Source organism: Sapajus apella, unplaced genomic scaffold, assembly GCF_009761245.1.
Source record: "Sapajus apella isolate SASKATOON/1434 unplaced genomic scaffold, GSC_monkey_1.0 scaffold102, whole genome shotgun sequence".
Taxonomy (NCBI): Eukaryota; Metazoa; Chordata; class Mammalia; order Primates; family Cebidae; genus Sapajus; species Sapajus apella.
In genome coordinates this window covers 6,747,405-6,761,658 of record NW_022437042.1, presented here as the reverse complement: position 1 = coordinate 6,761,658, position 14,254 = coordinate 6,747,405, and the positions used below count along the sequence as shown (strand labels likewise).

Here is a 14,254-nt window from a genome sequence, read left to right as displayed (position 1 = left end):
TAAAGACACTACCCTCTGTTTTCCTTGCTGTGAAGTGAACAAGTTGTTGGACAAACAGTGATATATAAGTAAGAAAAAAACTTACTATAAAGACCTTTAGAGCAGTGCTACTCAAAATGTGTGCAGATTAGTGCTGGTTCATTGTTCATTACCAATCTGAGATGATATAAGGAAATAAATGAAGGGTAAATATTTATCAGGCCTCATAGGAATTTGACAGGGTAATATGGCTGTCGAATGTAATACTAAAAAACATTGAACTTACATTTTATATATCTTACTTTGCTTGTTTCATTTTTTAAGTCATTTATTTTTGTTGCATGTTTACTGAAGATCTTGGGGGAAAAAACTGGTTCTTCTTCACAGATAGTTTAGGAAGCACTGTGTTTAGAGGACATGATCTGAGCGCTTGAGGAGAAGACAGAATGCTTTTCATTCATCTCATTATAACATTGGGCAGGAAATTATCTTTCCTTGTTAATTTCAGGCAGGGGAGAGAGGAAAGAGAGAGACAGTACAATGGTTGACTATAATAAAAGCATTTTCGGTGAGAGAGGAGTCTCAGAGTTGGCTACTTTAAGCTGACAAATGCCTGTGGCTTTCTAAATACATGGCAGGAAGTTGGATCCTAGCCTAGTCCCGACTCCTCATTCCCTTGGTGTTCTATGTCCCATTTCCATTTGGAGAAGAAAGTGAATCCTGAGCCACCAGAGAAGTTGTGCACCAGGAGAGGTGACTGCGCTCCCTTGCATTTGGGACCAGTGGGGCTTTTTCCCTTCAAGCCCACCTCCCTCACCTGCAAAGCCAGGCTCTAGCCCAGTGAGCTCTGTGTTTACATGCCATCTGCTGAGGTGTCAGTCATCACAACACGTGGCTTTGAGAATTTGAATTTTTTATTTAGAACATAAAAATGGCAGAACAAAGGAAGGTAAAGGAGAGAACAGAACAAGAAGACCTGGAAGGGGAAGAGAGAAGGGAATAGTTGTTATTGGCAAGCAAAAGCACATAACTAAATCTTATTTGAACTTGTTTTATCTCTAAACAAAACAGGCCCTTCTCTGTTTCAGGTACAGTCTGAGATCTGGTAAGTTGCAGAGTTCACTTCTTCAAGCTTGTTGAAGCTCCTGGCTGCCTGTTTGGGCTCAATTTTGTGAGTAATGCTCTTGTTTTAGTAAAGTTTTGGAAAAATTTTACTTCCATTATTATTTTCTGGCATACGTGAGGTTGGATGAGGAGGGTGAGAGAAGACAAAGCATGAGAAAAAAGGAATGAAAGTGTGTGTGTGTGTGTGTGTGTGTGTGTGTGTGTGTGTGTGTGTGAGAGAGAGAGAGAGAGAGAGAGAGAGAGAGAGAGAGAGATTGAGAGAGAGGGAGAAGAGGGACGGAAAGTGGTTAGACAGCAGGGAGTGACGGAGATGTAATTGCTGCCTGTTAAGATACAGTTCATATTGGGCTTTGGGATAGGTTTTTTCAAACCCAGATTCATAAAAGTGTCCTTGTTTTTAAAAGACTTTTTAATCTCTGATCACTTCATCCTCATAAATTTAGAGCTTATGCTTCATTTATTTACATTTGTGTGTTTGCAAATGCTCTTATGTGACCTTTGTGGTGCTAGCTTTCCATCTCATTGAGAAGCTTGGGTGGGTAAAGTGGGATGAGCAAGGTACTCTACCTAGATAGAAAACCTAGTTTGGCAATGGATTAGCTATGAGACTTTGGGCCAGTTATATACATTTTCTGAGTCCATTTCCTGATCTGTAAAAGGCTTAGAGAAGTGGGTGGACAAGAAGTCTCTCCTCATAGGAGTTCTGAGAAAATTAAATGAAAGTCTAAAGGAAACAGCTAACACAGAGAGGATTATAAGATACATGAACTTTCTTCTATTTTTTCTCCTTACAGAATGACCTGTTTGATTGCCTGTAGCTCTCTACTGCTGACAGCAGACTTTACCTAAATTCCTCCACTTACAGGATCAGCAACTGTCCCCAACTCTGGGACCAGTTTCAACCTAGGCAGGGAAACTGTCAGGTCTTCTAAGGCAGTGGTTAATTGGTGCAACACTAAATGAGCCCTGCTATGGCTCATCTTCTCCCCTGGGTACTTCAATTGTTTGTGGGTCTTTTGTTTTTTTTGTGTTTGTTTTTGGTCTTATTTGGGGGGTGATGAACATCTGTTGTTGGATCATACAATCCAGATCCAATTTGCCTTGTGTCATCTGCTAGACTGTTTTTGACTGATCCTTCAGATCCTGAGCTCTGTTTGGAACTTGGCTAAGAACACTCAAATTTATCTTGGCTTTTGCCCACCTGGACTGATTTTAAAGCTTTAGTCTGCCTTATAACTTTATATCCCTAAGGATAATGGGGCTCTGGCTTTGCATCCCTGTTTGTGTCCTCAGCATTCACCCAGCTAATGGGTCTACACTCTCACTCCTGGCCTACCCTGGTCCAAACTGAACTCCAAGAGGGAAGAAGTGTAGATTTAGAAGTGACAGTGGTGTGTTTTCTAAATTTTAGTCATTAATATACCATTTTTACAGTTTTTTGCCACATAGGTGGACCATCTGAACTATAATTTACTAAATATTTTTATTTACATTGACTAAGTTTCTTTTATCTACATATATACTTTTGCCTCATTCCAAGGAATGGTATCTATAAAAATCACAGAATTGCTAGAATAGTTGTTTTTCTAATATGTATTTAATATACATTCAAAACTAATACGTCAAAAGAGTAGTTTTGCTATATAGTATCTAAAATCATCTCATGTAAATTTTGGGAAATAGTGATCTTGTCTAACTGCATTTTACAGATTGACATTGAGGTTCAAAGAGGTTCAGTGTGCCATCTCCCTAGTTAGATGAATTCTTGGGATTCAAACGTGACTTCTACCTCCTAGCTTAGTTCTTTTTTAAAAAAATTACACTACACTGCCTCCTGCCTTTGCATAGTTTCCTAATATTACTCTAGGGCTCTACACACAGTAACTGAGTTACCATTGCTGACATATATGAAGAAAACTAAATCACCCTACACAATATGCCTGGCAATGGAGTGTAAAGCATCTGGATCCAGGACCTTACCATGAGAGAAAGAGAGGCTGCTTGACTGACAGATGGTACACATGATGGCTACCTCTGGGACTAACGTTGACAAACAGCGCCATGTTAGAGAGAGTCCTGGGAGAGAAACCAATAGTTAACGACAGAACAACTCCTAAAAAATTGACATCACCAACTGATACAAGAATTTGTAAGAGACTTACTTGCTCTATTGGGATGTCCATTTCTGGCCTGAGTAGATCACATCTTTGGGTTGTACTCCTGGTGGAATCTTCTGTTTCTTTCCGGGATTTCAACAAGTTAGAATTTTCTGCAGCTCATTGCCCACCCTGAAATGTACATCTTGACCTGTGAGAGGCCTCTGTTAAAGCATCCATGGAATATTCAAGTCTTCTCACTTTAGGATTGCTACCAGGGGAAGTTCCATGTAAAAGTACAAAGATGTCTTTGCCAGATAGACAGAGCTCAGTATCAAAGGGAACTGTAGAAAGTGATTCCAGGAAGCTTAGTTAAGTAGCTTAAGTATTCTTGACTTTACATTTGTAGAATAAAGCAATGGTTTTGTGCTGTTTGTAATACCAAGACTCAGATTGGACTCTGCTCTTCTGTATATAGATATCCATCCTCAGCTTTCATCCAGCTGGCTCATCTTGAAAGGAAACATCTTCTTATGACCACTTCCCCTTTTCTTGACCAACCAATTTACTTCTAAATAGTTTTGGTTTACTCTCTCTCTGTGTGTGTGTGTGTGTGTGTGTGTGTGTCTTTGATGGAGGCATTTGAAGTAATTTTCATCTGCTTAAAAAAATCTGGGAACCATAGATCATGGTAGGAATAATTTGTCTTGTTATCATTATCATCAGAGATGAACAGCAGCTCCTATCTCTATTGCCCAAATGCAATTTGATATGGAGTACAAGGACTTACATGGCTGAATTCAAATGAAAAGAAGGTCACTAAAGAAAGAGAAGGGGTGGTAGCTCAAAGCATGGTAAAGGAAATCATGTTTTCATTACTCAGACTGACATGATACTGTACATTACTTTCTTTTTGAAGGAACAGACTTTGCTTGTTCTTGTAGTAGATACTCCCCCAAAGTTTCATAATTCTCAGTTGTGTGTATAGGATTCAGTTTACCCTTCTTTTCCCCAACCTTGTCCTAGTGATTTTCTCTTTCAGTTCTATCACTCCACAGACTTTAATTTTTGTCAGGTCTAGATCTCAAAGTTGCAACAAAAGCTTATCTAAAAGATTGTCAGTAGGCAAACGATATATTCTTGAGATGATGGGTACTCTATTTACCCTGGTGTGGTTATTGTACATTGCACGCCTATATGAAAATATCTCATGTAATCCACAGATGTATACATCTAGTATGTACCCACAACAAGAAAAAAAAAAAACTGAACAAAGTTTGTCAGTAGAAATAAGGAGACGTAGTTGGAATTATAGAATAGGAAGGGCCTTTATAGATCATCGGTCATCGTAGGACAACTGAGACAGCCATTCTTATGCATGGCTTACATCTCCCTTTAAGACAAAACCTGCCTCAAAGAATTAGGTTAGCTGACAACCTCCAGCTTCAGGTACGTTCAGATCTGCCTCGGTTTTCAAGTGGAAGGTGTGTGCTTTCTGGGCTGCTGCCAACTAATCACTAAGGAAAGTCGTAACGTAATGACTTGCCATTTGGAAGAAGCAGAAGACTCCTCTATGAGGTATCTTTTGCACTGATCTCCCAGTTGTGTTGGCCAAGATTTTATCAGTGCTACACCACAGTCTGAAGCTTTTGCTAATAATCTTACTTCCTTTCCTCTTCTGTTACTGTTATAGACCTGTATTGTGGTCTTAAGCCCTCCCTGCCTACTTATGTTTCTTTCCCTTTTATCTTTCATAGGTATTACTCCCAATAAATATCTTGCACTTCTAATTATTATCTGCCTTCAAATGACCCACCCAACACATCAATGCCTGCCCCCTGCCACGCCCACCTGAGTGTTAAAGTAAGGAAACTGTAACACTGTCTGTGGATGTGAAGTGACTTACACAAGATCCCTTACCCTGCTGGTAGCAAAGTCAGTTTGACAAGCCAAGCTTTCTGACCCCCAGTTCAATGTTATATCTTAAACTTAGTCATTCGTGTATAATAACAACCATGTATGCAAAACCCAGATTTTGCTATATTTTTTTATCCTTGTTACTATTGTTTACTTGAACATTAAAGACATACTTTACTTTTGTTAAATCTCTATTTTAGCCCATTTGAAGTAATAATATCTATAAAATTTCAATTTTGATGTGCTAGTTTTATATATTTTTCTATTACATAGTAAGGAAATATATTTTCACTAAAATAAAAAAAATTGCATGTGTATACTACCTAAAGTCACCTCATGCATGGTCAGTGATTGGTGAACCCTGCATTTTTAAACACTGTGCTATATAACTTGCCGCTTTGTAGGGCATACAAAGCAAAAGAGAAGGAAAGGGAAAAGAGATGAAGGATGAAAAGGAAAAAAGAAAGGAAGGAAAACAGAAAAAGAAAGAAAGCAAAATATTTATTGGTGAGAAAGTAATGACAAAAAGTCATCAATAACTGCTTCAGGTACCTTGTTGTGACATTCATATATTCTGCTAAGCCACAGCCTAACCTCCATTACATTGAAAAAAAAAAATCCTTTCCTTATTGGTTGCCTAAAAACCAAATTGAAAATATATGGATGCAATTTAAGAATCAAGATTTCTCTTCCTAAAAGGGTAGATTCATTTATTCCCAAAATGGACTGAAGTACTCCACTTATAGCAAGTTATTGAAGAAAAATGCACAACACATTTGAAAGCAGTAGCTCTAATCTGCATCTTACAAAGTGTTTGAATGTACATACTCTTAAGAAAGAGGTTTAAGTGACATTTCCTTTTTCATTTAAAAATATTCATTATTAAAACCAAATAAGATATTTTCTTTGGTTTAAAAAATGTAAGAATATAATTACAATAATCTTTCATCTTTGTTGCTATTCTTTTGGCTTAAGAGCTTTATAATGATCATGATTCCATTGTGCTAATTAAACAAAATAGGGGTTAGAACTCATATCATGTAATAACTTAATAGATTTTTAGTATTATAGTGACAATTTAACATTTCTCTTTCATTTCGTGGAGATGGTATTATTCAGAACCTCTGCCAAACAGATATTACTAATTTAGAAGCCATTTGCTAATTCCTAAACAAATTGTCCTTTCAGCGAAAGAAAATGTATAAAGTAACCTTAATGAAATACTAGCTTCTACAGTGTCACAAATTTTAAAGGTATGGGAAGTTTGAAAGTAAAGATTCAAGTTATGTTTTATGTAGTTAGAAAAGTGGCTATACATTTTGGCAGGGTCATGTAATGTACTATGTTAAAATCTACTCTGGCATCTGGCTCAAAAACATTTGGTAGTTGTCTGCTTCTGAAAGGACAAATGCAGTACTGATGTGCACATATACTTGAATCAATTGGGAAAGAGTCAGTTTCCTGTGTCCCCTGTTCCATGGTTTATATTTCAGACCCGATTAAAATAGTTTACATTTCAAACCGAAATTGAATCTAAAAATCAGTAAAGAATCATATAAAATTATTTGTTAAATGAGGAAAGAATATAGCTGCTTCACAGCTAAAATGACAGCATAATTGAAAGCAAGGCTATTGCATTCAGGTTTTGGTAGTTACTGAAGTCATTTCTTCAAGTTTCTGGAGAAGGCATTAGGTACTTCATGTATTTCCTTTTTGGATGATTACAGAACAACACAAACTAAATAGGATATATTGCCCAGGGATACTTGCTTGTTCTTACCAGGTTAGCGAGCATGTAGTGATAACCTCTTGAGTGTTTCCCCAGGATCACAACCTGCAGAAAGAAGAAATAAGACATATTGCTTATTCAAGAAGGGCATTTTCAATTGCACAATCAATAGGGTGGCTAGAACAAATGTCTTTAAACAAAATGTTAGATCTTTTATATACAGAAAAATCACAGTTAATTGGACCAAATTTCTTGTTGTTGCATTTCCCTTTCAACTAGATAAAACAGGAGGACTTGCTAATATCAGAGTTAAAATGTCAAAACAAGGGAGAAAAAAAACTCCCTAAGCTTCCAGGTCAGTAGCATCGCTGTCATTTAAAATAGATGGCAAAGTGATGAAACTGAATATCCCCCATCCCTGAACTCGATTTCCGTACTTAGCTGTTGAGATGGAAAATCAGCTGAACTTTGCATACGAAGTAGAAAACAGAATGTACAGTATTTTTTTTTTTTTTGTTATCTGGAATGCTAAGGGAATAGAACATTCAAGGAATGGGGTTAATGGGATTTTCAGGTTAACTGAGGTTGCTTTTGCTTATTGAAAACTTTTCTCAAATGCTTACCTTCCTTTTCCTGACTTAGTATGAAAGACTTGTGATCGTTTGTATAGCTTTTGCTGCTGATCGTGATGCCTTAGGGCAATGAGGGGGGTCCCTTTGAGGAAACTTGGCAATGCCTGGAGACATCTCTTCTTTTTTTTAATTGCATTTTAGGTTTTGGGGTACATGTGAAGAACATGCAAGATTGTTGCATAGGTACACACATGGCAGTATGATTTGCTGCCTTCCTCCCCTTCACCTATATCTGGCATTTCTCCCCATGTTATCCCTCCCAAACCTCCCTACTCCCTGCTATCCCTCCCCTAGTCTGCCACAACAGACCCCAGTGTGTGATGCTCCCTTCCCTGTGTCCATGTGTTCTCATTGTTCAACACCCACCTATGAGTGAGAACATGCGGTGTTTGATTTTCTGCTCTTGTGTCAGTTTGCTGAGAATGATGGTTGGGAAGAGTGCTCTAGCATTTAGTGAGTAGGGGCCAGAGATGTAGCTAGAAATCCTACAATGCTTGGAATAGCCCACACAATAAAGAATTCTCAGGCCTAAAATATCTGTAGTGCCGGAGTTGAGAAACCCTTTTTCAGCATCATCATTCTTATCCTAATTTTTATGAATAATGCTGTATTAATACAAAGGCTAATAATAGGCTTTGCATTCATAATAGGCTTTGTATTAATAAAAATGTACTTTGTATAATTCACGAAGTACATTTTTATTATCTCAAAATATATGAGTGGCCTGAATATTTTCTAACCAAAGGTATTGGTTAGAAGTTAGAAGTTTTTGACTAAATAATTGATGTTTATTTCCTTGAAGCCAAATTCAGCAAAAATTCTGGTTAGTGGAGGATTTTTATTGAGTACTGACTGTGTGCAAAGTACTACAATGAGTATCAATGGAGGGAACAGGATAACATAGAGGTTAAAGACACAACCAGAGGTGGAGCCAGGTTTGTACTGGCCTAAAGCTAATGTAATTTAGCATCTTTCTTTTAAAAATATAAAATTATAAATGTCATAATTTGGAACAAGGCCTTGGAAAGAAGCTATACAAGTGAGGGGCCATTAAGCTTAAGCTTTATGATAAATTCTTCTCTGGATGCAGCTATTAAAGGGTTTAGAACAAAGTGAGAAGGCCTCAAAATTGCACACATATCAAACCAGAACTATACATTAAAGGTTATAAGTCCACCTGTCCTTATTTAAGTACCTAGTATATGCCAGGCATGGTGCTAAGTGCTTTATATTTATTTAATCCCCTGAACATTTGAATAGATTAAGTATCATTAGTCTCATTTTACAGATGAGGAATTCAGTCAGAGAGAGTTTATGTAATTTTTCCAAGGCCACACAGCTAGGAAGTGGTAAAGCTGGGATTGGAATCTGGGTCCGTTTGCCTCTAGAACCCACACTCTTGGCAGTACTTCACATGGTTTCTAAATATATGGTAAGTACCAAATGCTAGTAATTGCCTTAAGTTCTTGGACAAGCGGAAGAGATGTTTAAGGCCTGAGATGAACAGGGAAGGCTTCGTGGAGGAGGCCATGTTGAAGTTGACCCAGAGAACTAAACCATACATTTGACTACAATGCTGGCATTGCAAACCCTCAAGTCGTTTCAACAAGTCATTTTAAGTGTGTGTGTGTGTGTGTGTGTGTGTGTGTGTGTGTGTGTGTGTGAAGGTGGGGGAGAGAGAGAGAGAGAGAAAGAGAGAGAGAGGAAGGACAAGAGAGCATGATTTTTGATTAATTTAAAATATGAGCCACATTTCTGACTGATTATTTATGGAAGAAATGAAAGGTTAATGAATGTCTTGAGGATGTGATTTTTCATGCTTCCATGACACAAAATGAGCTGTTAGGTATCTTCTGGGATGTATTCTTCAGTGTCCGCTTGCGAGAAACATCCTTCCTGGTGACATTTGTTAACTTTTGGTGGCAAGTTGGGACCATACATTTGTTGAATTTTTAATTAACTGACAACCCTCAACATAATACAATCAGAGGGTTTTGAGTTCTGCCAGAAAAATGAGCAGTATTTTTAAAGACATCTGGCAGAGCTTAGAGAGGAGTAAGGAAGGAAACCCAAGGAAAAGGAATATCTCTTTCTTATCAGAGGAAGAGCTTAGTGTTTTTTTGTGCATAGGGAAGGTGAGAGGGAGCAATCAAAAACACCAGTGTTGTGAAAAGAGCAGCGAATGAGAACCCAGGACCCCAATCTTGTCATTTGCTTATTGTTTGTTTGTTGCCTATCTCAGCAGTGTTGCCAGGATCAAAATGGATAACGTATACAAAAGTGTTTGCAATGTGCATTGTGTGTAAGTATGTGATGCTATATAAATGTGGGAAGGAGTCATTCATTGAGGCATTGTTTTTCAGGTTCAGAAAAACTTGGAGCTATCAAGATACCTGCTTTAATTCAGGCCCGTTTCGGTTTGCTCAGAACCAATTTACTTATTTGAAGGTAGTTCTCTTATAACATCACCCCTTCAAAATTTAGCTTTAAACTGGAAGAGATAGGAAGCTTATCTAAAGATAGAAACATTTAAGTGTCACAAAGCTGATGCATTGAAGCCCATAATTAATTCCTCATCCTTGCTTTCAGTGACTGAACTCTTACTTAACATACAGTTCTTACCAATCTTGGTTTTCCAGTTCACAGTAAATTAAAAGCTGCAAACTAGAAGAGGTGTGTGTGAAGGGAGGGACTGATATTAGAAAGAGGTACATTAGTAGCAGAGGAGGTGACAGACTGACTTAAAGGAGAAAGAAATGAAAAAAGGCGACAACATCATACTACTGCACAGTATAATCATGGATGTTCCTTGTGAATGCCTAAGTCATCAGGCTGTGGTTTATTGTGTTCGGTAATCTCTGCTGAAAAACCCAGGGATATGTATATTTTAGGGAAGGTTTCCATCAGAAATGCTCAGTCCTAATACTTAAGACAGTAAATTTCAGTTATCTTGAAATCTTATGCAGAGCAGCTACGATCCCACTGATGTGAGCTAAAGGAGGCCTCACTGCCAAAAGTGTCATGTTTTGCTCTTGGTCTTTTTTGAATTTTTGGTACAGGGCCTGTGGGAATAGGGTGGGGTGGTGGGATTGTACTTAGTGTGATGCATAATAGAACAAGTTAATGGGAGTGTTTCTTGTTCAGCTTGTCCTAAATCTTTGTTCTTTCCATCTCTTATAGATGAACAAGGCATAAATTGTACCCTCAGTTCCCTAATGCCTCTGGTAACCAAGAGAATAGTCAACTTTGCTTTTACAATGATTATAATAGCTCTTTCTGAATTAGTTTCAGAACTTCAAGTATAAAAGCTGTTTTTATACTCGACCATGAAATTTAAGGAAGAAATAGCGAGTCTCCAAATCTATGTTCTGTATTCACTTCACTTTTGTAAGACTTCTTGGAGATGATGGATGCCTTGATGTGATAGCAGATGTAATAAGGGGAAATGTGTAAAATGTAGATAAAATTGATTGTTTTAAGGAAATTTATTTTTAATCCTCACATATAGGATCTGAAAGAAAAAAATGCCACAATCCTTATTCACTGAAGCTTTAACAGCAGAGTTTCATTTGCAGAAGAAAGAGCTCTTAACGTACTAACACACAAAGCCAAAGAAGTTAGTGAATCATAGTTAACCCATTTTGGGAAGACTTCCCCTTACTGGCCCCCCTCCCCATATCCACTCGTCTGTGAAATTGGGGGTTGGGTATCACTGAGTAGTTAAAAATAATTCATAAAATATTCATTTGGTTTTCTATGTAAGAGGCCCTTTCCTTTTCAATTTAATGTTTAATCTAGACATTTTCATAATTTTAGAAATTTGAAATTAAATTGCTCCACAAGACTACTTGAGAGAGTCCCACAGATCCGTTGGGAGACAAAAGCATCTGTTTTTCTATGCTCACATTTTATAAAAAAATATGTGTGTGGAGAAGTGTGTATGTTTTTTCCCCCCTTAGATCCATCTGTTATGCAGATTAGGTTATTTGTAGACCTAAGTATCTCCTTGTTTGGAGTTTCTACATCAGCGCCAAAAAAGGATCTATGTATAAAGATTGATCTTGCTTTGAGTACAGAACATGCCTTGATGCTCACCTTACTCTGTGTCTCTTCAATTTAGGCATCCTGTAAATGTCTGAGGGGCTAGGAGAGAAGTGTGGGTGTGGGGGATTGCTGGTTTAATTCACCAAGTTTTTTTCATTTATTGTATGAATACTTTCTGCTTAAGAAAAAGCTATTAGACCACATTCTTTATGTTCAAAGAAAGGACATTTTTCAGTCCCCTTCATTTTTTCCTACTTCTGTAGTTAAATTAAAAAAAAAAGAAACCGTTGTCCTGTGGTATCCTATTTAAGTTTAGCTGTGTTGGGAATTGAATAAGAGGTGTGCTATACAAATCAGCCTTAAAACATGCCATACTTTCCAGAAGAAGTCTTCCATATGATAAAAGGCATTCATTTTCATGAATAAAACGCCCAAGGTACTAAATTGCCTGAGTCTTCATAAATACATAACAGAAGTCAATTCTGTTAGAATTATTTTCCAATAATCTTAATCTGCATACACATGCTCTCCTATAACCGAATGACAGTGCTTCATATTGCAGTTATCTGACTTGAATAAATGTGCTGGTTTAGTGAGGCAGAGAATAGCCCATCACCCACACCGAAGTCAGCCTGGTGGCAGTGGGGGTGGTACAGATGGAGAAAGAAAGGCTGAAGCTTTTCATAAAGAAGGAAAACGGAAGTATTAACCAAGGAATCTCATCAATGCTTATGCTGTCTACAGGGAAGCTTATGCAGAGAGAAGGCAATTGAATAAGGCATCAAATAAAATGCTAGGATGTGAGGATTAGAGAATAAGGATTTCACCAAAGAACATGTCTTCAGGAAGTTTCCCTTTCCAGACTTTAATATTGCATTCACCATGACTCAACAGAATAAGTGGAAGATTTAATGCTAAACAGCAGGAGAAGCAAAGAACCAATACAAATAAGAGGCAATAAATTGCCATGAATAAATTAAAGGAGCAACAGATTATTCTTGCTATTGGGTATAAACAACCATTTAAATACATGTTGACCTTTGTTGGAACAATTTGTTGTCTTAATCCTGAAACAGTATTTCTCAAATTTCACTCCTCCACAAACTTCCTTAATGATTTTTGTCTTATCTGCATAACACGTGACTATTATTTACTAAATATTTTTTTTCTTTATAGCTATTCACTACTTAAATCTAGTCATGTCCAGAGTGATAATATCAATGAAACTGATACAAGAAAACAAATACAACTGTATGAAAATAAAATGTATTCATCTATGTGTCACTTGTGTACCACCAGGGATGGTAGGAAATATTGTCTTAAAGCAGTCATAGCTTTAGGGAAGAGAATGTAGATCAGGTTTCCCGGTCCTGATGAAAGGTTAATTTGCCATTTATGGTTGAAATTTTAAGAGTATCTTCGTCTACTTTCAAAGCTTCTTGAGTGTTGTGAAAGAGCAAAATGACGGACAGAGTTCGGAAGGTAGCAGATTATGCCTGGGACTGGGTAAAATGACAAATCTGGAAATCATTTCCTGAGGCAATTTACACGTACTTCGCCACACAGGATGCCTGCAGCTTTGATCAGCGAGAGTCCTTGGTCATGGGTCCGATAATAAATACTTTAAACCCCTTGACCTTTCCACCAGCCAGCATCCTGTAAAATGATGCTATTACACTGCATTTCCAAATGCTGTTCTTGGAGTACTTTATCTAGAGGATTTTTCATGGTACCCTGTTTGTATTTGGAAATATTCTAGATTCTTTTGGAAGGCAGAATTGGAGTGATTTTTACCTAGTGTTCAATCTAGAATATCACAGCAAAGAGAAATTAGTTTCTCTTTAACACGACCATGTATATGACTTTTGTAGCTTCTCTGATATTAGCTATCTCCCCAAATTAGCAAGAAATTTATTTTAGACAGTAAATTTTAAATGACAGCATTCCAGATATCTTCTTTTATGAAATTTACTGTGAATTATTTATATATTTTTATATTCACATTCACAACAATGTTTGGTTTAATATTGACACTCTTATTCTAAATATCAAATTGTATCTTTGTGTTCTCTATAGATTTTTCAAAATCATTAGGGCCCAAGGCAATATAATCATGAATTTCTGACAGACCTACCGGAAGGACGACTGTATGGGTACTGAGTCGCAGGCTAGAGAGTGCCAGTGGACTCATTACTTTGATTTTTTTTTTAAAGGAATGGCACCATCTGGTATATGGCTGACTACTTACTCAAATATGTGTTATTTCCAGCCATAGCTACTTGAGGGTGGGTGGGATAAAACAAGACTTCCTTCATTGGCTCCAGAGTCACACCTTTCCATCTTTAGGTATTAGGATCAACAACTTGTCATACCTAAAATGACACCTTACAGGGTTTAAACTTATAAGAATCTAAAACTCTTTATAAATGTTATCTGAGTTGCCCTTAAAGCTTCAAACAAATTGGTATTTATTAAAGGTGATGTACTAGAAAGAGCCATGAACCTTGAAGCTGCCATTTACTTATTAGCTCCATTATTGTGTGCAAATTTTAAGCATGGCTGATAGGGTAGTGTTTTAGAGACCAAGTCCAGCCTAGAACAACGGAGCTTCTGAGTGGGGAGGGAAGAGAAACATATGGGGAGGGAGACGATGGGATGTTCTCCTTTTGAACTCCCTAATTATGCCTCTTCTATGCATTCTGTGTTTGTGCAGTGCTTCTAGCACTTGACAT

The 14,254-nt window shown here is 37.4% G+C and overlaps 1 protein-coding gene and 1 long non-coding RNA gene across 8 annotated transcripts in view; both read right to left on the bottom strand.

Moving 5' to 3' along the window:
• The window catches only part of GRIA3 (glutamate ionotropic receptor AMPA type subunit 3), a 315,596-nt gene that overhangs the window by 124,874 nt on the left and 176,468 nt on the right, over positions 1-14,254 (bottom strand). For all 7 annotated transcript variants that reach the window (XR_004262735.1, XM_032258415.1, XM_032258416.1 and 4 more), the window contains one exon: positions 6,898-6,951. Coding sequence is in view for 6 of the 7 variants with exons in the window: in XM_032258415.1 (XP_032114306.1) it covers positions 6,898-6,951 (54 nt within the window). In the remaining variant the exon portion in view is untranslated. The remainder of the gene's footprint in view (positions 1-6,897; positions 6,952-14,254) is intronic.
• LOC116536641 lies at positions 2,919-6,891 on the bottom strand. Its single transcript, XR_004262736.1, has 2 exons — positions 3,267-6,891; positions 2,919-3,180 (listed from the first exon to the last, which is right to left on the bottom strand). It is a non-coding gene; the product is annotated as an uncharacterized LOC116536641 (long non-coding RNA).